Raw genomic sequence first — 24268 nt, forward strand, 5'->3', positions numbered from 1 at the left:
CTGCAGCGGCATTCTTACCAAAGCCCTTTACAGTATGCTCTAATTACTCCACCTTCCTTTGTAGTAAAGGCTAATATTCCACTGGCCTTCCAAGAGGCCTGCTGTAACTACAGGTTCGTTTTTTGCGATTCATGGAACAGGATACTAAGGCCTCTGTCCACCACCACATTCTGCAATCTTTGTCAATTGAAATAAAAGTCAGCTTTTCTATTTTTCCAGTCAAAGTGGACAATATCACAATCAGCCGTTACATTTTTGCTCGCTCACTTAACGTGCTATGTCCATACCTTTGTTGACTCTGTCCTCCTCAGAACCTGCTTTCTGACCAACCGTCAAGGTGTCAAATTAATCTGGTGTTTATTCATCAGCACAGTGGAACTCATTCCATTCCAAGCTCGCAGCAATGACTTCATACACCCCAGGACAGGGACAGCACAGGGTTAGATACAGAGTAAAGCTCTCTCTACTTTGTCACACCAAATCTCCCAGCAAAGGAACACAATCTTAAGTGTCGCTCCTCCCATCTGGAATTTAACGTTACTGACCTTTTAATGTGCACTTCCAAGGCGATACCTGTCCTGGATCCATCTGGAGTGTGTTCCACTCGAACTATGGTGTCAAGGAATGTTACTTTTATCCTCCTGAGCACTGTTTAATCAAAAGAAATATGGCACAACATTGATTCTTTAAAATTATAGACAAACAGTAACACTACAGAGCAACCGGCTTACAGTCCCAGTCAAACACCCGGGATCAAAATTAAGGCCTAAAGTAGTATTGAGGGAGCGCCGCACTGTCGGAGGGTCAGTGCTGAGGCAGCGCCGCACTGTCAGAGGGTCAATGCTGAGGGAGCGCCGCACTGTCGGAGGGTCAGTGCTGAGGCAGCGCTGCACTGTCAGAGGGTCAGTGCTGATGGAGCGGGCACTGTCAGACGGTCAGTGCTGAGGCAGCGCCGCACTGTCGGAGGGTCAGCGCTGATGGAGCGGGCACTGTCAGAGGGTCAGTGCTGATGGAGCGCCGCACTGTCAGAGGGTCAGTGCTGAGGCAGCGCCGCACTGTCAGAGGGTCAGTGCTGAGGCAGCGCCGCACTGTCGGAGGTTCAGTGCTGAGGGAGTGCCGCACTGTCAGAGGGTCAGTGCTGAGGGAGCGCCGCACTGTCGGAGGGTCAGTGCTGAGGCAGCGCCGCACTGTCAGAGGGTCAGTGCTGTGGCAGCGCCGCACTGTCGGAGGTTCAGTGCTGAGGGAGTGCCGCACTGTCAGAGGGTCAGTGCTGAGGCAGCGCCGCACTGGCAGAGGGTCAATGCTGAGGGAGCACCGCACTGTCGGAGGGTCAGTGCTGAGGCAGCGCCGCACTGTCAGAGGGTCAATGCTGAGGGAGCGCCGCACTGTCAGAGGGTCAGTGCTGAGGCAGCGCCGCACTGTCGGAGGGTCAGTGCTGAGGGAGCGCCGCACCGTCGGAGGGTCAGTGCTGAGGGAGCGCCGCACTGTCAGAGGGTCAGTGCTGAGGGAGCGGGCACTGTCAGAGGGTCAGTGCTGAGGGAGCAGCGCACTGTCGGAGGGTCAGTGCTGAGGGAGCGCCGCAGTGTCGGAGGGTCAGTGTTGAGGGAGCGGGCACTGTCAGAGGGTCAGTGCTCAGGGAGTGCCGCACTGTCGGAGGGTCAGTGCTGAGGGAGCGCCGCACTGTCGGAGGGTCAGTGCTGAGGGAGCACCGCACTGTCGGAGGGTCAGTGCTGAGGGAGCGCCGCACTGTCGGAGGGTCAGTGCTGAGGGAGCGCCGCACTGTCGGAGGGTCAGTGCTGAGGGAGCGGGCACTGTCGGAGGGTCAGTGCTGAGGCAGCGCCGCACTGTCAAAGGGTCAGTGCTGAGGGAGCGGGCACTGTCAGAGGGTCAGTGCTCAGGGAGTGGACACTGTCGGAGGGTCAGTGCTGAGGGAGCGCCGCACTGTCGGAGGGTCAGTGCTGAGGGAGCGCCGCACTGTCGGAGGGTCAGTGCTGAGGCAGCGCCGCACTGTCGGAGGGTCAGTGCTGAGGCAGCGCCGCACTGTCAGAGGGTCAGTGCTGATGGAGCACCGCACTGTCAGAGGGTCAGTGCTGAGGCAGCGCCGCACTGTCGGAGGGTCAGTGCTGAGGGAGCGCCGCACTGTCGGAGGGTCAGTGCTGAGGGAGCGGGCACTGTCAGAGGGTCAGTGCTGATGGAGCGCCGCACTGTCAGAGGGTCAGTGCTGATGGAGCACCGCACTGTCAGAGGGTCAGTGCTGAGGCAGCGCCGCACTGTCGGAGGGTCAGTGCTGAGGGAGCGCCGCACTGTCGGAGGGTCAGTGCTGAGGGAGCGCCGCACTGTCGGAGGGTCAGTGCTGAGGGAGCGGGCACTGTCAGAGGGTCAGTGCTGAGGGAGCGCTGCACTGTCAGAGGGTCAGTGCTGAGGGAGCGCCGCACCGTCGGAGGGTCAGTGCCAAGGGAGCACCGCACTGTCGGAGGGTCAGTGCCGAGGGAGCACCGCACTGTCAGAGGGTCGGTGATGAGGGAGCGCCGCACTGTTGGAGGGTCAGTGCCGAGGGAGCGCCGCACTGTTGGAGGGTCAGTGCCGAGGGAGCGCCGCACCGTCGAAGGGTCAGTGCCCAGGAAGTGCCACACTGTTGGAGGATCTGTTCTGAGGGAGTGCCACACTGTCGGAGGGTCAGTGCCGAGGGAGGGGGCACTGTCGGAGGGCCAGTGCCGAGGGAGTGCCGCACCGTCGGAGGCTCAGTGCCCAGGAAGTGCCACACTGTTGGAGGGTCAGTGTTGAGCAAGTGCCGCATTGTCGGCGGGTCAGCGCTGAGGGAGCACCGCACTGTAGGAGGGTCAGCACCGAGGGAGTGCTGAATTGTCAGCTTGGCCATCTTTCAGGTGAGGCATTAAAAGAAGGCTCCCACCTATCCTTAGGGCTGGACGTAAAATAAATCCACTGACACACCCAATATTTGTCTCTGGGGGTTCTGTTCTCCTTCTAGACCTGGAGTGAATTTCTCTTCATAAATCAACATCGCAACATGGAGGAGACAAAATGGGTAGAAACAATTTGCAGTTTGCGGTATCTTGCTGTGTGCATTTTGTTCTTATTTCCTACTGCGCTAACTATACACAGGACTTTTTTGGCCGTAAATGACTTCATGGTTTCTTAAAATCATCAAAGGTGCTACATAAATGCAACTTCTTTCTTTCGAGCGCTGGGGATCTCTGAGGTTGGTGGGCTCACCAGTTTCAATCGTCTGTGCAAACATCTCAAGACCCTCGAGTGGCTGTATGGGCTCCTCCGGCTCTTCGGCCTGTTCTTTCAGGCACTCCTTGGCGAGCTGCATGCTGGTAGTCATACATGATGACCAGCTGGGAGACTCGGTCCCTGGGACTGCAGGGCAAGAGAGTCAGTGTTAGCTGGGACAGTGTTAGAAATGCGCAGCTGAAGGGAAGATCCTGCAGATACTGGATGCCCTGCAAAGAACAGCAGGGGGGGTCAAACAAGCTGTTCGGCCCAGCACATCTAAATTGTTGTCCCTAATGCATACAAGCCTCTTCAACAGCTCACCCCATCAACATACCCTGCTAATCCTAATGTGTGGATGCTTAACTCAGGATAGATTGGACAGACCTGGCCTCTCTTCTCTTGGAAGCAGGCAGTTGAGGAGTGGCCTAATACAGTTTGTTTAAAATTCAGAGGAGTTGTGGTAAAGCAGACACAGTGACAATGTCTTGCTCTGTGGGCAAGAGCATAGCTCACGGCCATCAATACAAGGCAGCCCTCAAGAAATCCAACTGGGAGAAATGTGTTCACTCAGCAAGTGGGCAGAATGTGGAACTCACTGATAAAGGGGTAGGAGCCCAGCACGCGGACACATTTCAGGGGAAGAGCTTTCTGTAACAACCTTTAATGAGGCTCCTTATTGAATGCCTTCTGGAACTCTAACAAGAGTACATTCACGGGTTCCCCTTTATCCACAAGGGAACTCTGCAATCCAGCAAATTCTCACCCTGACAGCACACAGTCAGAGGTATTAAAATGGAGGGGGGTAGGGGGACTCCAGGAAATAGTTTGCTATGTGTTGCCTAACCCATTCCGCCCCCACTCAACATTCCAGCTGTCAGTCCTTGGCAACCAGGCTCTGAGTGATCCATCAGCTCTCGGGTATCAGCATTATCCAACCTTCCCTGTTAAAAATAAACATGAAGCCAACCCCATTTCTCCAAAGACAGGGCATTAAATTTCCTTTCACGGGACATCAGCATCACACGCTTGGACAATGGCCCTCAAACATACTGACTATTTCAGAGGGCAGTTAGTCATCAACCCCATCGCTGCAAATCTGGAGTCACATGTAGGCCCAGACCATATAAAGATGGCAGATTTCCCTCCCTAAAAAACAACCAGCTTTTTTTTTACAAAAATAAACGGATGAGCCCTGATTCTGAGGGGGCTGCACGGTGGCACAGGCGGTTAGCACTGCTACTTCACAGCACCGAGGGCCTGGGTTCGATTCCAGCCTCGGGCAAATGTCTGTGTGGAGTCTGCAGATTCTGCCCTGTGGCTGTGTGGGTTTCCTGCGGTTTCCTCCCATACACCAGGGATGTGCTGGTTACGGGGACTGACTGTGCTAAGTTGCCCCACAGCATCCAGGGATGTGCAGGCTAGGTGGGTTAGCCGTGGGAAATGCAGCATTACAGGGACAAGGTGCGGGGTGTGTCTGCCTGAGATGTTCTTCAGAGGGTCAGTACTGACTTGATGGGATGAATGGCCTGTTCTGCACTACAGGATTTCTACGATTCAATTTTATCATAAGTTTCTCACAGCCGCCATCACTGAAACTAGCTTTATAATCTAAGTTTATTAAACGACTGACTAAATTCCACAAAATTTTCCATGATTGGATTTGAAGCCCTGTACCATGGACATTAGCCAGGACTATTAGTCCAGAGACATCAGCACTCTGCCACCATCGACCCTTAGCAGCGGGTGACCGGGAGTCACCACGTCAGGAAATTGGAGGCTCTCTGGCCTCTATTCGCCCCACTCAACCCCACACCAATTGTTTCTGTCATTGCCTCAGGCTGCGACTCACCAAAGTGGTACTTGGGCCTGCATGTCACCTGCAGACCTGTCACCTCCACGGTGCAGTTCTCCGTAATCAGAGCCGACCAGGGGATGGTCACCGAGATGCTGCTGATGAAGCCATCTGTAATCTCCAGCGGCGCCCCCACCGAGTCCAGGAATTCATTCAGAGACTATGGAGCAAAGGGAAACCTTGTCACAGCACTGCCACCACTAGTCACCTTTGCAAGGTCAGCATACCATTCTCACCAATTTTTACAGATGCACCATAGAAAGCACTCCACCTGACACATCACATTGTGCTTTGGCAACTGTTCTAGCCCAGACCGTAAGAAACTAAGAGAGTTGTGAACACAGCCCAGTCCATCACACAAACCAGCCTCCCATCCACTGACTCCATCCACCTACCCCTGCCTTGGGAAGGCAGCCAACATCATCAAAGACCCCTCCCACCTTGGCTGTACTCTCCTCCACCCTCTTCCATCGGGGAAGAAACAGAAGTTTGTATACATGTGCAAATAGATTCAAGAACAGTGTCTTCCCCACCGTTATTATACTTCTGAATAGATCTCTCAAATTTTTAAATTTAATGTTATTCTTGCTGTTTGCACACATTCTCTGCAGCTATAACACTGTATTCCTCATTCTGTTCTATTACTGCAATGCACTTTGTACAGAATGATCTGCCTGTACTACATGCAAAACAAAACTTTTCACTATACCTAGGTTCACGGGACAATAATAAATCAAATTAAATCAAAATACAATATCCTCACAGCAGTATGTCAGAGGAGCATAACCAAATGCTATTCTACACCAGGCCACTCAAGGAGACAAAGGTGACCAAAAGTTATGAGAACTGTCTTTTTGTGTGTGTGTGTGTGTGTGTGTGTGTGTGTGTGTGTGTGTGTGTGTGCGCGCGTGTGTGTGTGTGTGGGGGGGGTAGGGGGGAGAGAGAGAGAGAGAGCGAGAGTGAGAGAGAGAGAGAGAGAAAATACAGGGAATAGAGAGAGGGGGGAGAGAGAGTGAGAAAGAGAGAGAGAAAGAAAGAGAGAGAGAAAGAGAGAAAATACAGACAGAGAATAGAGGGAGAGGGTGAGAGAGACGGAGAGACAGAGAGAGAAAGAGTAAAACAGCATGAAAAGAAAAACAGAGATAGAAAGAGACTAGAAAGTGAGAATAGAGTGAAGGAGAGTGAGTGGAAATGGATGAAAGAAACAGAATTGTGGGGAGACAGGACAGAGGAGGAGAGAAACAGTGAGAAGACAGAAATATGGACAGATCATAGAATGAGACAGAGAAGAAAGTAGAAAGAGAGAGAGAAGATAGTGACAGAGTAGAGAGAAAGAGAGAGAAGGTGCTGGGGACAGAGTGGATTGAAAAATAACTCCAGAATCTAGGCCTCAAGCAACTGGAGACACAGTCACCAATGGCGCAGCAATTTATATCAGGGATAGGCAAAAGGTCTAAACAGGAGGAGCAGAGAGATCACAGAGGACTGTGGGCTGGAGGAAATTACAGAGTTGGGATGGGTGGGGGGGGGGGGGGGGCGGGGGGTTGGGCTCCATGAACTCAAGGATGCTTAGTCCAGCGAAATTAGCCTTGTTGAATGCTGATTATGGAAGGCGATATTATAATCAATTGTCATTCAGGAATAAACACTGAACAGCCCTTCCTCCTTTGCCAACGCACCCCTCCCCAGAGTATCCTCCTGAGGAGTATTGCTGCCAGTTGCACTATGTTCCCATCTTCCAGAGGAGCTCACCAAATGGTGGTCAGGACTGGTGAAATGCTGTTCCTCCACCTCCTCCCCACTGTGTATAGGGATGACGGACAGAGAGGGGTGCAGTGGGAAGTTCACTGCTGGGGTGGCGGATCAGTGCGGTGGGAACAAACACCCAAGGCTGGGCACTAGGAACCCAAGTTCCGGGTAAGGACTCGGCCAACTGGGACAGAGAATGAGGAGGAATTACTTCACTCAGAGAGGGTTGAACCTAGCCTCCGAGAGCTGCGATGTCTCAATCATTCAGTACGTTCAAGTCAGAGAGCAACAGCTTTCTAGATATTAACATTATCAAAGGTTACAATGATTGCGTGGTAAACAGCACTGAGGCAGATCTGCCACAATCTGGTTGAATGGTATAGTAATTTTGAGGGGCCAAATTGTCTACTCCTACTCCTGTTTTCTCTCATACCTTCACAAACTCAACAGGTCTCCCAATAGCTTTCCTGACTACAATCAGCCAACTCAGCAGAGGGTAGAAACCCTAACCCTGGGAGACAGGCTGGGCTGTGGGGGTGCTTTACTGTTCAAACAAAGGCGGCATAATGGTGGCCACTCAGCCCTTCAAACCTGCTCTCAATAAGACTGACCTGGTTTTAACCTCAATACTTGTATTCCTGCAAATCCCCGATAATCTTTCATCCCATCGGTAATCAAGAATCTATCCACCTCAGCTTTCAAAATACTTAACAATTCTGCAACCACTGCTTTTTTCAGAAAGGGAATTCCAAAGATTCTCAGCCCTCAGAGAAAACAGGGTTTCCTCATCTGTTCTAAATGGATGACCATTTACTTTTAAGCCTTGTCACTCAGAAGAGGAAATATCCTTTCAACATCCACCTGGTCAAGTCCCCTCAGGATCTTACATGTTTCAATTAATGAATCACCAGAATCTTCCCCAGAATCAGAGTGTCATACAGCATGGAAATAGACCCTTCAGTCCACACACAGAGTAATCCCAAACTAAAGCAATCTCATCTGCCTGTGCTTGGCCCATAATCCCTCCAACATTTCTTATTCGTGTACTTATCTAAATGTCTTTTAAACGTTTTAACTGCACCCGCTATCACCACTTCCTCTGGCAGTTCAGTCCGCGCCTGAACCATTTTCTGTGTTAAAAACAAATTGCCTCTCGTTTTTTTTGATCACCTTAAAAATATGCCCCCTATTCTTGAAATCTCCAACCCTGGGAAAAGACAGCTGCCATTCAGCTTAACTCAGGTCTTATAGAGGAAACAGTTATGCAAAGGCTTGAACACATACAAGATCCAGCCTAAACTTTGGGGCAGGTACTTTCTGATCATTAAAGGGAGCAAAGTTAGAAGAAACTCAAACACCATCTTATTAACTGCACGTTCACCAGGATCAAGCTCACCAGGGAAGAGGAGAACAGCAATCAACTCCTGTTTCTAGATGTGATGGTAGATCAAACGAACAACGGGAATTCCTTACCAGCATATACAAGGACTACCCACACAGACCAAATCCTGAATTACAATAGTAACCACCCCAGGGTCCACAAACAGAGCTGTGTCAAGAATCTGAGATAACAAGGTGAAGAGCTGGATGAACACAGCAGGCCAAGCAGCATCAGAGGAGCACAAAAGCTGATGTTTCGGGCCTAGACCTTTCTTCAGAAAAAGGTCAGCCTTTCTGCTCCTCTGAAGCTGCTTGGCCTGCTGTGTTCATCCAGCTCTACATCTTGTTATCTCAGATTCTGCAGCATCTGCAGTTCCTACTATCTCTGTGTCAAGACTCTGTTTACACAAGCGATAACTCACTCCAACACCCTGGAGCTGCACAAAATCAAAGATAAACAAACCTATACTAAGTCTTTGCAAACAATGGGTATCCCAACAGCTTCATCTGCCAATGCTTGGCACTTAAACAACACCGAGAAGACACTGTACACCCCAACACACTGGGCACCTTACCCTATATGAGAAACACATCAGAACTGACTACAAGACTCCTATGGCCTCTTGGAATAATGATAGCACAAACCAACAGCCACGCTTCGCCAGTAACTCTCAAAGACGAAAGACCCCATGCTCACAGTGAGCAGGACAAATGTGACATACAAAATACCCTGCAGCAACTACGAGAAATGCTACATAGGACAGACAGGCAGGAAACCAGTCACCAGGATACATGAGCACCGACTCGCAGCAAATGTCACGGCCAACTCTCCCTCACTTCAATACACTCCAGTATAGAAGGACATCAGTTTAACTGGGACAACGTAAACAGTACCAGGACAAGCAAAACCAAGAAAAGCACAAGAATTCCCGGAAGCCTGGTTTTCAACCACTGGTACCATAAACAGACAGGTTGAGATAGACCCCATCTGCACACCACTACGGGCAAATCTGGAAATAGAGCTACTCACTATAGCAGACCGGACCGTATAACTTCAAAGTGGAACAGAACAACAGTGTTTCAACTGAGGCTAGACAGCACTGAAGATGTTACCTAGAAAACCAGTCAGCTCAGTGAACCAACCAACATCTCCATTCACCTCAATCATACAAATCATGATTTTATAAACTTCTTATGCTCCAGAGAAAGATGTCCCACCCTATCCAGCCTCTCCCTATAACTCAAACTCTCCAGCCCCAGAAACATCCCTGTAAATCTTTTCTGAAACCTCTGCAACTTAATAATATCCTTCCAATAACAGGGGGACCCTCAGAAGTGGATACAGTACAATAGAAAAGGCCTCACCAACATCCTGTACAACTGCAGCATGACGTACCAACTCCTATACTCAAAGGTCTTAGTAATGAAGGCAAGCTTGCTAAATGCCTTAACTATACAATGTATACGTGATGCTAACATCAAAGAATTGTGTACAACATTACTAAAGGCCCTATTTTTAATTGTATAAATCCTGCCTTTGTGTTTTACTAAAATGTATTATGCCCCATTTATCCAAATTAAACTCCACTGACCACTCTTTAGCCCACTATCATCAGAGAATTGACAAAGAAAACAGTCCTAGCCTGTGTAGCTGTTCCTCTAAAGGCAATCAATTCATTCCAGGTCAGATACCAAACAAATTGCGTTGTTTTTCTTGGAGATGGATATCGCATGGAGTTTAGTGACTGCGCTCAGCCAAAAAACAAAGTTCAGGACCAGCAACAAATAAGCAAGAGTACAGTCAATAAGCCTGGAATATTACTGCAGGTTAGGAGTGAATATTAAGGAATAGATTCAAACTTGGACCGACAGAACTGAGGGAATGCAAGCTTTAGAACTGGTCGCTGGCCTTTCTCACCCACTCGGGGAATAGGAGGGTGCATGGTTGGGGGAAACTTTGAACCACCATCATTCCTAAAGATTTCACTTCCTCAAATGCTCAGGAGTTGATATGAATGCATCAATGAGGCACATGAGCCACAGGGCTGACAGTTCATGATTGGAGAATGGGAGTAAACATCAGGCTAAGTGTTTGGTCAGGGCCGAGCAGGAGGGGAGGGGAGGGTGGCAGTGCAAACACTCAAACAAACAGCACATGACACTACAGATACAGTTTGAGACAGCCTGCTGGGGACATCAGGACTGTCAGCACCCGAGAGGACAAAAGCAAAAACAAGCTCAGGTTACTGATCCACCCACAGTGTCACTGAGGCAGTGACACTGGACAACAAACTGAGAAACAGGAAGACTTCCACTTAGCCTGTGATTTCCACAATGTCAGGACATTCCAAAGCACCAGGCAGTCAATCCGGTCATGAGCCAATTATTTGTTTTTAGTCAGGTTTGTTTTTTGAGAGGTCCCAGAACACCAGGCTCAACTTCCCCCACTGTTCTGCTTCAAAATCTAATTGTTCGCCCATGAGGGCAGATACAGCCTCAAATCACATAGAAAGAAGCCTACAGTGCAGCAGTCTCTTCGCACTGACCCTCTGACAGTGCAGTGCACCCCCCACGCCGACCCTCCAACAGTGCGGCGCTCCCTTGGCTCCGACCCTCCGACAGTGCGGCGCTCCCTCAGCTCCGACCCTCCGACAGTGCGGCGCTCCCTCAGCACCGACCCTCCGACAGTGCGGCACTCCCTCAGCACCGACCCTCCGAGAGTGCAGCGCTCCCTCAGCAGCGACCCTCCGAGAGTGCGGCGCTCCCTCAGCTCTGACCCTCCGACAGTGCGGCGCTCCCTCAGCACCGACCCTCCAACAGTGCGGCGCTCCCTCAGCACTGACACTAGCTTTTTGTGTTGAAGGATCTGGAGTGGGTCTCGAACCCACAACAGTCTGACCCAGAGACAAGACAGTGGGTGGGCCAGGGAGTGAATACAAACCCCAGTGAGTCACAGCTGGGTACCATTAATTTATGAATGTGCACTACATGTCCTGTGGAGAGCATTATCCAGGAAACCATCCTATCCTCACACCCTCACTCCTACAGATTGGAGCCCTAGATAAATCATAAAAGTCTCCTGCCCCCAAACATGGTCACTTAGTTCCTAAGTGGATGGCTGGTGGGCAGCGGGTACAGTCAGCAGATTTCACAGAGACCAGGTCTGGCCATGCAAAAACTGGCATCTTCGTGATCCCTGGATGAACATTCCAAGAGGGGAATGTTCTCAGCCAGCTCAAACCAGAAGAGGTCACTGAGCAATTTTTAGGATCACTTATTTGTTTATGGACATTATTCACAAGGATTGGCACATAGTTTTTCTCTCTCTCACATGCACGTACAAACCACGCAGCCTATCCCCTGACAGCTGTTCCACTCCCTCCCTGCCCCCATTCCAGCTCCACTCCCTACAGTCAACAACAAACAGTGAAAGAGCAAATGAACATCAACAGCCTCAGAGGGGCAGGCAATGATAGATGCAGCATCCAGTTGGTGGAGAGTGGGTCAAAGAGCAAAGCTGACTGTGGTGACTAAACAACGCAATCAGAAGGAACTTGATCTGAGTCAGGAAGTGTCCGATGCAAAAAACAAGACAAACAACTGGCAACAAAATGCAAGAGGCACGTTTCAGCTCGCAGACAAGCCACAGCTGAGAGTGTCAAACTCCCCCTAGCTAAAGTGCCTTGAACAGATCGGTTCCTGGGGCAGTGATCTCAGCTTTGAACGGGGTCAGCAAATCTGCAGGAATGGCACACACCAAATCCCAGCTTCTGTGAGATGGGGAATGGCCTACTGGGGAAGCAATCAGCCCTGACTATGCCCTCACCTCTCAGCGATAGGCTCCAGAGGTTTGAGCTGAACGTCCCATTTGGGACTCCCTGCTCCTGCACCAAGGGAGTGCTGCACAGCGAAGGTGCTGTCTTACCAGTGTGATGTTAAACTGAGGTCCTGCTGGCCAGCCCAGGTGAATGGGAAAGATCCACATAAGTACAACTGAGTCTTCCAGAACAGAAACAGACCCTTCAGTCCAAAGAGTCCGAGCCAACCATAGTCTCAAACTAAACTAGCCCCATCTGCCTGCACTTGGCCCATATTCCTCCAAACATTTCTGATTCATCTAATTATCTTTTAAGCACCGTAACTGTACCCTCATCCACTACTTCCTCTAGCAGAACATTCCACACATGAACCGCTCTCTATGTAAAAAAAAATTGCTCCTCATGTCTTTTTTTAAATCTTTCTCTCCTCAACTTAAAAATGTGCCCCCTAGTCTTGAAATCCCCCACCCTGAGGAACAGACACTGCCATTCACCTTATCTTATACCGCTCATTATTTTACATACCTCCATAAGGTCATCTCTCAACCTCCGACAGTCCAGAGAAAAATGTTCCAGCCTATCCAGCCTGCATTCCCAGCAACATCCTGGTAAATTTCTTCTGAGCTCTCTCCAGCTTAATAATATCCTTCCTCTTACGGGGGACCAGAACTGGACACAGTATTCCAGAAGAGGATAACCTCAACTTATCTTTCCAACTCCCAATTCCTGTACTCAAAGGTCTCAGCAATGAAGGCAAGCAGGCTAAATGCCTTCTTAGCCACTCTGTTTATACGTAATGCAAACTTCAAAGAATTATGTACCTAAGTGAACCCCTACGTCTCTCTGTTCTATACACTGCCCATGGCCCTACTTTTAATTGTATAAGTCTTGTTTTACCAAAATGCAATACCTCACATTTATCCAAATTAAACTCCATCTCCCACTCTTTAGCCCATTGACCACACTGATCAAGATCTCGCTGTAATCTTAGATAACCTTCTTCACCATCCACTGTGTCACCAATCTTGGTGTCATCCACAAACTTACTAAAGATGCCTTCAATATTCTCATCTAAATCATTTTTATAAACTGCGAACAAAAGTGGACCCAGCAGCGATCCCTGTGTAACACCACTGGTCGCAGGCCTTCAGTCTGAAAAACAACCTTCCAGCATCACTCTCTGTCTCCTGCCGTCAACCCAATTTTGTACCCAATTGGAAAGCTTACCCTGAATTCCATATCACCTAACTTTACTAATTAGTCTACCATGCAGAACCTAGCAAACATTTTACTGAAGTCAAAGTAAACAATGTCTACTGCTCTGCCCTTGTCAATTTTCTTGGCTACTTCCTCAAAAACCTCAATCAAGTTTGAGACACAATTTTCCTCACACTAAACCAACTGTCCCTAATCATTCCTTGCCTCTCCAAATGCATGTAGATCCTACCTTTCGGAATCACTTCCAACAACTTACCCACCACCAAAGTCAGACTCACAGGTCTGTAGTTCCCAGGCTTCTCCTTACATCCCTTCTAAAACAAAGGCACAACATTAGCCACTCGCCAGCCACCCAGCACCTCACACATAGTTAGAGATGATACAAATATTTCCGCAAGGGGCCCCACAATTTCCTCACTAACTTCCTACAAACTCCCAGGATACACTACATCACATGCCGGACCTTTATATTTCCTAAAACCTCCAGTATTTCCTCTCCTGTAATGTGAACTGTTTTCAAAACATCAATACTTAGGGCCAGGGTGTTCAAGGCAGTGCCTTCAACTTCTCTCAAATCAGATAACCTGGCTCATGATCAGTGACATTGGGAAACATTCATCTTTCCGTCATTCCAACAATCACACTTCCAAGGTGATGAATCTGCAGCACATTGTGACCTACTTGACAACTTCAGCACACGCAATTCACAAACGACAGAGGGACATTAAGACCTGCTCTGCTTACTGAAAGGATGGAAAACCCCCCAGATCTCACTCGCTCCACTTTCAAACTATTTCACGTTCTGGCTGCATGCGAGTTAGGAGACAGAAAACATAAAGTGACAGGAGGCTCCCAAACTGCAAGGAGGCTTCCAGGACACAAACACAACATGTTTCAAACACAGCATGATGCCAGAGATATTTCTGGGAGGGCAATAGCAAGGAAAGGAAGTGAAAAACACAGAGTTGGACACTAAAAATAACTGCACTTCCATATGGTATTTCACCATCACCAGAAGGTTCAAAATGCCTTACTAGTTGGGCACACAGTTATGCAGTGACAGACCTGTCCCCACCGGTACTGGGCCCCAGTGTTATACAGTGACAGACCTGTCCCCACCGGTACTGGGCCCCAGTGTTATACAGTGACAGACCTGTCCCCACCGGTACTGGGCCCCAGTGTTATACAGTGACAGACCTGTCCCCACCAGTACTGTACCCCAGTGTTATACAGTGACAGACCTGACCCCCATCAGTACTGTACCCCAGTGTTATACAGTGACAGACCTGTGCCCCACCAGTACCGTACCCCAGTGTTATACAGTGACAGACCTGTCCCCACCCAGTACTGTACGCCAGTGTTATACAGTGACAGACCTGTCCCCACCGGTACTGTACCCCAGTGTTATACAGTGACAGACCTGTCCCCACCCAGTACTGTACGCCAGTGTTATACAGTGACAGACCTGTCCCCACCGGTACTGTACCCCAGTGTTATACAGTGACAGACCTGTCCCCACCGGTACTGTACCCCAGTGTTATACAGTGACAGATCTGTCCCCACCGGTACTGTACCCCCGTGTTATACAGTGACAGACCTGACCCCACCAGTACTGTACCCCAGTGTGATACAGAGACAGACCTGTCCCCACCAATACCGTACCTCAGTGTTATACAGTGATAGACCTATCCCCACCGGTACTGTACCCCAGTGTTATACAGTGACAGACCTGTCCCTACCAGTACTGTACCCCAGTGTTATACAGTGACAGACCCTGTCCCCACCAGTACCGTACCCCAGTGTTATACAGTGACAGACCTGTCCACACCAGTACTGTACCCCAGTGTTATACAATGACAGACCTGTCCACACCAGTACTGTACCCCAGTGTTATACAGTGACAGACCTGTCCACACCAGTACTGTACCTCAACGTTATGCAGTGACAGACCTGTCTCTTGGTAACATAAAACAAGAGACCTGTCGCAAACCAGGAAATAAATCACTTTGGAAACAGTCATGTTCTCAACTGCCTGTGTCTTTGCCTCTTAGACAGACCTGCATGGGTATAGTGGCTCTCACCAGCTCAAAACCTGCAACTAAATACTTATGAACAAGTGCTGCAGTGTTGGAAACAGGACATGCACAGTTTGCACACAAAAGAAATTCACAAACACAATATGGTTTTATCATTGTCATTCAGAATGGGGGGGGTGGGTTGGGGTGAGCTACTCCATCTTCAATCACAACGTTTCCTGCCAAACCCCAGCTCCCTACATTTAGTTGTTGTTACAGAACCGATAACTCCATTCACCAAGGCAGAAGGAGGCCTCTTAATCACCGTTGAGTGTGTTTGGTATAGGTGAGGATCGAACTTAAAATTGGGAGGAGGCACTTTTTTTTGTTATTCATCCATGGGATGCAAGCATCTCTGAACATTTATTCCCTCTCTTACATTGCCCAGAGATTTGTTGAGAGTTAAGAGCTCTGTGTGCAGAGTCGCAGCTGAGCCAGATAAGCATAACTGATTTAAAGAAGCAAATGGGTTGTAGTGACAATCAACAGCGTTTTTCTTCATTCATTCTTGGGATTTGGGCATCACCAGAAGGTGCAGCATTTATTATCCATTTCTAGTTACCTTTGAGAAGGTGGTGGTGAGCTGCCTTCTTGTACTGCTGCAGTCAATGTGCTGGTAGTAGACCCAACAAAACCAGCAGGGGGAGAGTTTCAGAATTTTACATAGAAACGTAGAAAACAGGAGCTAGAATAGACCAGTTGGCCCTTCAAGCCTAATGTGCCATTCAACATGATCATGGTTGATCATTCAACTGAGTAACTCTGGTGCAGATTGCTCCCCCAAAACCTTTAATCCATTTATTGCCTCCATTAGTCCACAATGGATGCTATTCCTGAATGGCTTCAGGAAGTAGGGTTGGGGGGATGCCCCTGTCTACATCAATGGTGCTGAGGTGGTGTTGGTCAACATCATCAAGTTCCTAGGAGTGATGATTACCAACAATCTGTCTACTGATGCGATGGTCAAGAAAGCACAAGAACGTCCCTACTTCCTCAGGAGGCCAAGGAAACTCAGCATGTCTATAAAGACACTTACCAATTTTTTTACAGAAGCTTCATATAAAGCACTGTGTCCAGATGGATCACAGCTTGGTATGGCATCTGATCAGCTTAGGACCATAAGAAACGACAAGTAGTTGTGAACATGGTGCAAACTAAACTTCCATCGATTCCATCTATACTTCCACCGCCTCAGGGAAGCAGCCAACATCATCAAAGACCCTCCACCCCAGTTATAATCTCTTCCAGACTTTTTCCCTAGAGCAGAAGATACAAAAGCTTAAACACACCTACCAACGGCTTCAAGAACAGTTTCTTCGCCGTTATTAGACTTCTGAATAGGACTCACAAATTTTAAATTTAATTTTGACCTTGCTCTCAGTGCACCTTCTCTGCAGCCTTAACATTGCATTCCGATTTCAGAAGAAGGGTCCTAACCCAAAATATCAGCTTTCCTGCTCCTCTGACGCTGCCTGGCCTACTGTGTTCCTCCAGCTCCACATTGTGTTCTCTCTGACTCCAGCATCGGCAGTTCTTACTATCTTACATTGTCTTCCTCACTCTGTTCTATTACATTAATGCACTTTCAATGGTATGATCTGCCTATACTGCACGCAAAACAAAACTTTTCACTGAACCCAGGTACATGTTACAGCAATAAATAAAATCAAATCAAAGCCAAACACTAGGCTTGCTTTTCATTGAATTCAAATTTCACCATCTTACATGATGCGACTTGAATTCAAGACTACAAAATATTTACCTTACTTTCTTGGTTAGTCACCCTACATTGACATGGCCATTTCACCAGCACCTCCCCCAAGCCAACCTGACGCCAAAACAGCTATAAAACTCTCCCCAGAAAAAATGCTATGACCAAAAAAATCATCAAAATGTGATGTTAGAACGTAATTTAGATTTCCCTAAATTTTGTGAAAAAGCCAAATGTTATTAAATAATAAAACTTAATTCATCTACATTCAATAATTCATCCACTTGTCACTTTCTGCACATTTACATCAATATACTTTTCCACAAGACTATTAAGGTATATAATGCCGTCACTTCCTATTAATCGCAGTACAACTGCCTAATTGTACGTTTCTATTTATCATGGGCTATTGTAATTGTTAATTATTGATTTCAACATCAACATTACATCCTGATTGATATATATTCCCTACTCCAAAATACATCTTCAAGTTACATTGGAATAAATGGATTTAAACAACAACTAAATTAGCCAGTGTTTGTTTATTTATGACTACAACATATTTCTAGTCACAGACCGATTAATTTAGTTGTCTGTTTTAGATGCTGCAAATTGAATTAGTTTCCAAATGTATTAATTTAACTACAAAACTGATTCATTTACCTATTTACTGACACTCCAATCTTCTAAACTTTCCAAATTTTAGTAAATTGATCAACTTATTGACTGCGTACAAATTCACCTGAAATGCAATATTCTTCAGTAACATGTCAGTGAATCAGTTCACTTCCTGATCATTGTTAATCTGCAAAACTGGTCTTTTCTTGTATAAACATTGATTATTAATTTGGGGATAAATGCACATATTTTACTGATTAGTAATCTGGGAATGAATGTATGTATCCTCTGATTATTAATCTTGGAATTAATGTCTATATCTATTAATTATTAAGTGATAAATGTCTGTCTCTACCGGTTATTGATTGAAATAAACGCCTCTACCTGATTAATCTGAATAAACATCTAGGTCTATTGATTACTGATCTAAATGAATGTACTGAATTTTGATCTGAATAAACATAAATATTATTGATCTAAATAAATGTCCATATCTATCGATTATTGATTATTAATTTGTGAATAAATGACACAATTATTTAATCTGGGTATTGATGTCTGCATTATTAATCACTGATTAATTTACATCTTGTTATTTGGATAAGCAGATGGATTCATGCCACTTTATATCTGTCACTTGGGTGATTTAGCTACAGATTAATCATCAATTCAGTTTAAACAATCAATAATAATTATTACATTAATGATAGTTATTGTTAGATTAATCAATTGGTTCTAGCTATCCATTATTAATCTGTGACTAAATGTATGTTGTGGTTATTGAAGTACACTGTTGAAGTAAATTATACACTTAACTGATTGTTGACATGAACTGAATGACTGCTGTGTTGGCAAATGAAATGATTATTGATGTAAAATTTTTGTTCTATTGATTGTTAACATAAACTTATTATTGACCTGTGGTCTGAAGTACTGCTGTAGTGATGGCCAATGGGAACAAGCTGATTATTGATCAGTGGTCTAATGGACTGCTTTATTTATGATCAATGCAAACTGATTATTGACTGGGATCTGATGGACTAATCTACTGCTGATCAATGTGAACTGACTGACTGACTGACTGACTGATTGTTGATGTGATGTGATCAACTGCTCTATTGATGGTCAGTGGGAACTGATAGATTACTCATATTGTCTAGAGGTTTGCTCGGTTGGTGATCAATATGGACTGGTTATTGATGTGATGTGATCTGAGACACTGCTGTATTGATGATCAATGTGAACTGGTAATTGATGTGATCTGATAGACTGCTCTACTGATAGTAAGTGGGAACTGATGGATTATTGATGTTGTCTGAAGATCTGCTCTATCGATGATCAATATGAACTGGTAACTGAAGTGTTTCAGATGGACTGCTCTACTGATGCTCATCGGGAACTGATGGGTTGTTGACATTGCCTGAAGGTCTGCTCTATCTGTGATCAATGTGAACTGGTCATTGATGTGATCTGATGGACAACTCTACTCATGGCCAGTGGGAACTAATGGGCTTTCGCTCTGCTCTGTTGCCCAGCCTCCCTCTTACCCAGACGTCGAGCTGGACCTCTCTGAGGCGCCCGCTGCCGTTGTAGAGGTCGAGGCTCAGTTGTTCCAGAGTCAACCTCTCCTCCAACAAGTGGCCCAGGTAGTGCTGCAGCAGGTAGCGGCAGGCCCGCTTCTTGATCGAGCTCGACCAGGGGAAAAACCATGACATCTTAGCAAGCGGCCCCGGGCCGCCACCAGCATCCCCGGGGGCCCTCTCATCCACGGGTACCACTCACTAGGTCCAACTGCAACAGTCACCACCGAACGTCGCCATTGCTCAGTCTTCCTCTGCTGCTCAGCCAGTGCGCAGGCGCAGCTGGCCGGGCAGGAGGCGTGGCCGGCAACTGGTCCCTGCCGCCACCTGGCGCTCGGGAGGGTTAATGTTCACCTTCTACTGTGGGATCCGGGGTGTTCAGCTCCACCTACAGCAGTGGAGGGTTAATGCACACCCGCTGCGGTGCGAAAGTGGGCAATCAGCGCCACCTAAAGCTCGGGAGGGTTATTGTACACCTTTTGCTGTGGGATATGGAGTGTTCGGCGCCGCCTACAGCCCTGTTGGAGGATCAGTGCTGAGGGAGCGCCGCTCTGCCAGAGGTGCAGTGTGTCTGAGATGAGTGGGAGTGCAAGTGGGAGCTCTTTGCTGTAACGCAGCTCAGTAACCTTGGGCTGACTGCCAACAGTGATCACCTACAAATAAGTGTGTGAGGGCCAAGTCTGGCCTTTTTTGTGATGCACCCCATGGATGAATAACCTTCCAACCATGGTGCCAAAGGGATGCATGGGGTTTGCCATGTGTGAAACTCTACAGCCCCATCTCACCCTGAACAATGCCTCTCTGAGATCAGAAACATTGAAAAGAAACATACAAACCACACAGGCTGCAATTTTCATCCACATTGTTTTAATCAACCAGACATTAACCCTGGACAATAAAATCAGTGTGCACTATAACAGCTGGCAGACCTGATTACAACACTTCCAACAACCCCTGAACTTCCAACCTTCCCACTGTCAGTCCTGTGCTCCCATCTGGGAGTGAGATTGCCAATGGAACACAACACATGAAGCAAAGCACAAAGACAGACCTACTTCAACTGAAATAAACATCTTGCTCTTTGTTTTCTGTCAGTTTCACAATTACTTACTGCTCCTGCCTGTCTCTCTGTATCTCTCTGATTGTCTATCGCCGTTGCCTCTATTCCCCCTTTTTGTCTGTCTCTAATTATATATTTGTGTCTGTGTGTCTCTCTGTGTCTGTGTGCATCTCTTCCTTTCTCTCTTTGTGTGTATGTATCTGTCTCTCATTCTTGTCCCTGTGCCTCTGAGTATCTCTCTGCCTCTCCCTGTCCTGTGTGTATCTCTTTCTCTGAATGTTTTTCTCTGTATATCTCTTTCTCTGTCTCTCTCTCTCTCTCTCTCTCCCCCTTTGTCTATCTGTGTCTCATTCTCTCTCTCTCTCTCTCTGTGTCTCTCTCTCTCTATCTCTCTGAGTCTGTGTGTGTCTCTTTCTCTTGCCCTCCCCATCTTTCTCTCTCTGTCTGTGTCTCTCATTCTCTGTGTGTGTGTGTGTGTGTGTGTGTATCTCTCTTTCTATCTATCTCTCCCTCTGCGTCTGCATATCTCTGTCTCTCATTGTCTCCTGTTTGTCTCTGCGAAGCATGTCTCAACCTTTTTGCCCCATCCCCTACTCTTCATCCTCTGCTATGATTCAAATCTCGCTCGACCAGACTTTGACCGAAGGCAAGTCGAGTTAGTTTTAATGATTGCAGAAAGGATTGTGTCCTGTAATACGTTTTCTAAAAAAACTACGTTAATTACAACTATAGATGAACAGACTAATTAATTTTCGACAAAAACCATAAATTACTTTTCATATCATTCCTGCAAAACCCATGTCACTGATTGTATTCCCTCACACCTCCCTCCGCCAGAAAGGGGCTGAGCTCCTCCCTGAGTCAGTGACGTCGGCCCGCATGGGAGCTGTTCAACTGTGGCAGGCATCACTGCTGGAATCTTGCAAGTGGCTTGACAACAGAGGGGCCTCGCTGACAGCAGTCTCTAAGCAGAGAATGTCGGTCATTTACTCAGTTCACCATCCCCAAAGACCTTGAGGCGATCTCCCACCTCCTCAGTACCTTTGCCCATTCCCAACACTCCCTACCCCGCAACCACCCCCCCACACACACACCGTCCCAACAAACCAACGCACCACCCCACCAAGGATTCTTGGAGATGCTTGCTTTAAGATTCTGAGAGAGGACCTGTGTTAAAGGAGAGGGGTTCGGCACTTTAGGCCACATTTCCCCCCCCGCCCATGCCTTAAAGTAAAAGCACCATAACTGGAGGACTTGGTGTATGGAGGGGGCGAGTGTGAAGATACCAAGGCACAGGGTTAGCTGCGATTTCTCACTGAACATCAGAAAGCCCTACTCCTGTCCTCCCCTCACACCAACCCCACCTCAGGCGGTCAGTCATGGTTTTACTCCATCCCCACCAGCTCGGGACCAGCCTGAGGGAGCGCCCCCCGCTCGTTCAGAGGGGGCAGAGGTCAAGGGTCAACGGGTCTCTGAGAAGAGCTCCTGGCCTGTGGTGAACAAAGTCACGAAGACTATGTATTTTTTTAAAAGAAATGAATCGTCGTTAAATATTAAATAAATATAAACAGCAGCCCCCACCCTGGCAAGGGCCCCCACCCACCCAAGGAGCACCGGCAAACGGCCGGGTGGCCATTTGAAGTATAAAATGGCCGCCCAGGTTCCCTGAAATCGGTATTCAGTTCCGTCTCCCAATCACGGTGTCTATTCTGACCCCCTTCTTTTGTAACACATTAGCCAACTCACCACCCCCCCCACCACTGCCCTCACCCTCCCATGTAATCCCACCCTCGCTAAACACCCCCTCCCCTTCATCGTGGCACGAGGCTCTCTCACTCTTGTAAGTATAGGACTTACAGCCCACCCTCCCCAAATAATATCACAGTATTCAGCAATCCTATCCCCCCCATCAAACACTCCCCAGGGCAGGGACAGCACAGGGTTAGATACAGAGTAAAGCTCCCTCTACACTGTCCCCCGTCAAACACTCCCAGGACAGGGACGGCATGGGGTTAGACACAGAGTAAAGCTTCCCCTACCCTGTCCCCCATCAAACACTCCCCAGGGCAGGGACAGCACCCTACCCTGTCCCCCATCAAACACTCCCCAGGGCAGGGACAGCACGGGGTTAGATACAAAGTAAAGCTCCCCCTCCACTGTCCCCCGTCAAACACTCCCCAGGGCAGGGGCAGCATGGGGTTAGACACAGAGTAAAGCTCCCTCTACACTGTCCCCCCCATCAAACACTCCCCAGGGCAGGGACAGCACGGGGTTAGACACAGAGTAAAGCTCCCCCTACACTGTCCCCCCCATCAAACACTCCCCAGGGCAGGGACAGCACGGGGTTAGACACAGAGTAAAGCTCCCCCTACACTGTCCCCCATCAAACACTCCCCAGGGCAGGGACAGCACAGGGTTAGATACAGAGTAAAGCTCCCCCTCCACTGTCCCCCGTCAAACACTCCCCAGGGCAGGGACAGCACGGGGTTAGATACAGAGTAAAGCTCCCCCTCCACTGTCCCCCGTCAAACACTCCCAGGGCAGGGGCAGCATGGGGTTAGCTATGGAGTAAAGCTCCCTCTACACTGTGTGATACAAGCCCCTTTCCTCTCTGGGGGTGAGAGATCCATCTTTTACCACTGGGCAATAGCAAAGTCCAATCCCGCGAAACCACACACCCAGAGGACGGGCGGGGAGCGGGATAGCATCCTCGTCGCTGTGGGTAAAGTGAACAAATGTTCTTCACATGTTTTCCCGTGATGGTGGGCGGGCGCCGTGTCTCTGTCATTCCTGGGACAGTCTTACAAAGCCTGTGAAAGATCCAACAGGTATTGGTTGCCCAAGTCCATGTTGAAATCTGCCACGGTGAAATCCACTTCGATCTCATCTACGGGAAAGCGCGCGGGCAGATTTCCACTCACGCCACCCACTGCTGGGTACCATTGGCTACAAGCAGCGGCCGCTGCCTCGCCCATCACCTTGTGCTCAGCTGCAAGGGAGGCGACGCATTCGGCCTTCGGGCCCCGCAGCACCGACGGGCAATGGGCACCGACGAGCGGCGCACAGCCGCCGGCCAGGTGGACGTTGGGCCCATGCACAACGTCCGCCAGGGGGCGCCTCGGGCAGTTGGTGGAGCAGGGTGCCTGGGCGGGACCCGGGGTTGGCGGATCGGCGTACTGCAAGGCACCTGTTGGCATTTGACCCTCGAAGGGGGAGCTCCCAGACGGTCTCCCTCGTTGGCGGACAGCTGCCGACTGCCTGCTGTAGCGAGCTCTGCGGTTCTGGAACCAGACCTGTAGGGGGCACAACACAGTTGGCATGAGGACCACCCCCTTCTGCAATTAACCACGGCCAGCTAGACCCCACCCTCTCCATCTCCCCTCTCAACTCTTCAGCTGTGGAAACACTCACACAGACCTTCCAGTACCTCTGGACCCCAGCAAGCTCCAGGGTCCAACTCCGAACCACCCACTGCCAGCCCCGTTAGCTCATCCCAGACTCCGCATCCCCTCCAACCCAAACTCGGCACCGAGCTCTGCCCAACCCCCTTCGCTGTCTCCTGGTCAGTTTGGTAATTCCCGTCCCTGTGTTCAAATTTCCCCACTGCCCCTCGTTCCACATCCCCGTGAGCGGGATCTGTGTTGGCCACCCTCTGAGATTCCCCGTGACCCACCCGTCCCTCCACCGTTGGCGCCCTTCTCTCCAGCTGGCCCACAGTTTGCGGTCTCCGGGAATTTGGAATTCCCTGCCTTCCCAAGCTTTCGTTCCGGCAGCGGAGGGTCGGGAGTTGGTGGGTGGGTGAGTGGGAGGCGAGGGAGGGCAGGAACGGAAGAAGGCTGCGGAGGTGGTTGCTGGGGCAGGAAGGAATCGAGGGTTTGTGAAGGGGACGGGTATCTTAACGCGGAATTTGGGGGTAGTGCTGGCGGAAAGAGAGGTGACGGCGGAAGTGCAGGCAGATTGTTGACTT

General features: G+C 48.8%; 1 protein-coding gene across 3 annotated transcripts in view; it reads right to left on the minus strand.

Moving 5' to 3' along the window:
- Positions 1-19518, minus strand: part of atg2a (autophagy related 2A) — a 139010-nt gene extending 119492 nt beyond the window's left edge. For all 3 annotated transcript variants that reach the window (XM_048525104.2, XM_048525102.2, XM_048525101.2), the window contains exons 1-4: positions 19209-19518; positions 5090-5252; positions 3235-3384; positions 546-648 (exon numbers count right to left, since the gene is read on the minus strand). In XM_048525104.2, coding sequence (XP_048381061.1) covers positions 546-648; positions 3235-3384; positions 5090-5252; positions 19209-19376 — 584 coding nt within the window. In that variant the 5' untranslated portion in view covers positions 19377-19518. The remainder of the gene's footprint in view (positions 1-545; positions 649-3234; positions 3385-5089; positions 5253-19208) is intronic.
- Positions 19519-24268: the final 4750 nt, after the last annotated feature.

Source organism: Stegostoma tigrinum, chromosome 42, assembly GCF_030684315.1.
Source record: "Stegostoma tigrinum isolate sSteTig4 chromosome 42, sSteTig4.hap1, whole genome shotgun sequence".
Lineage (NCBI taxonomy): Eukaryota > Metazoa > Chordata > Chondrichthyes > Orectolobiformes > Stegostomatidae > Stegostoma > Stegostoma tigrinum.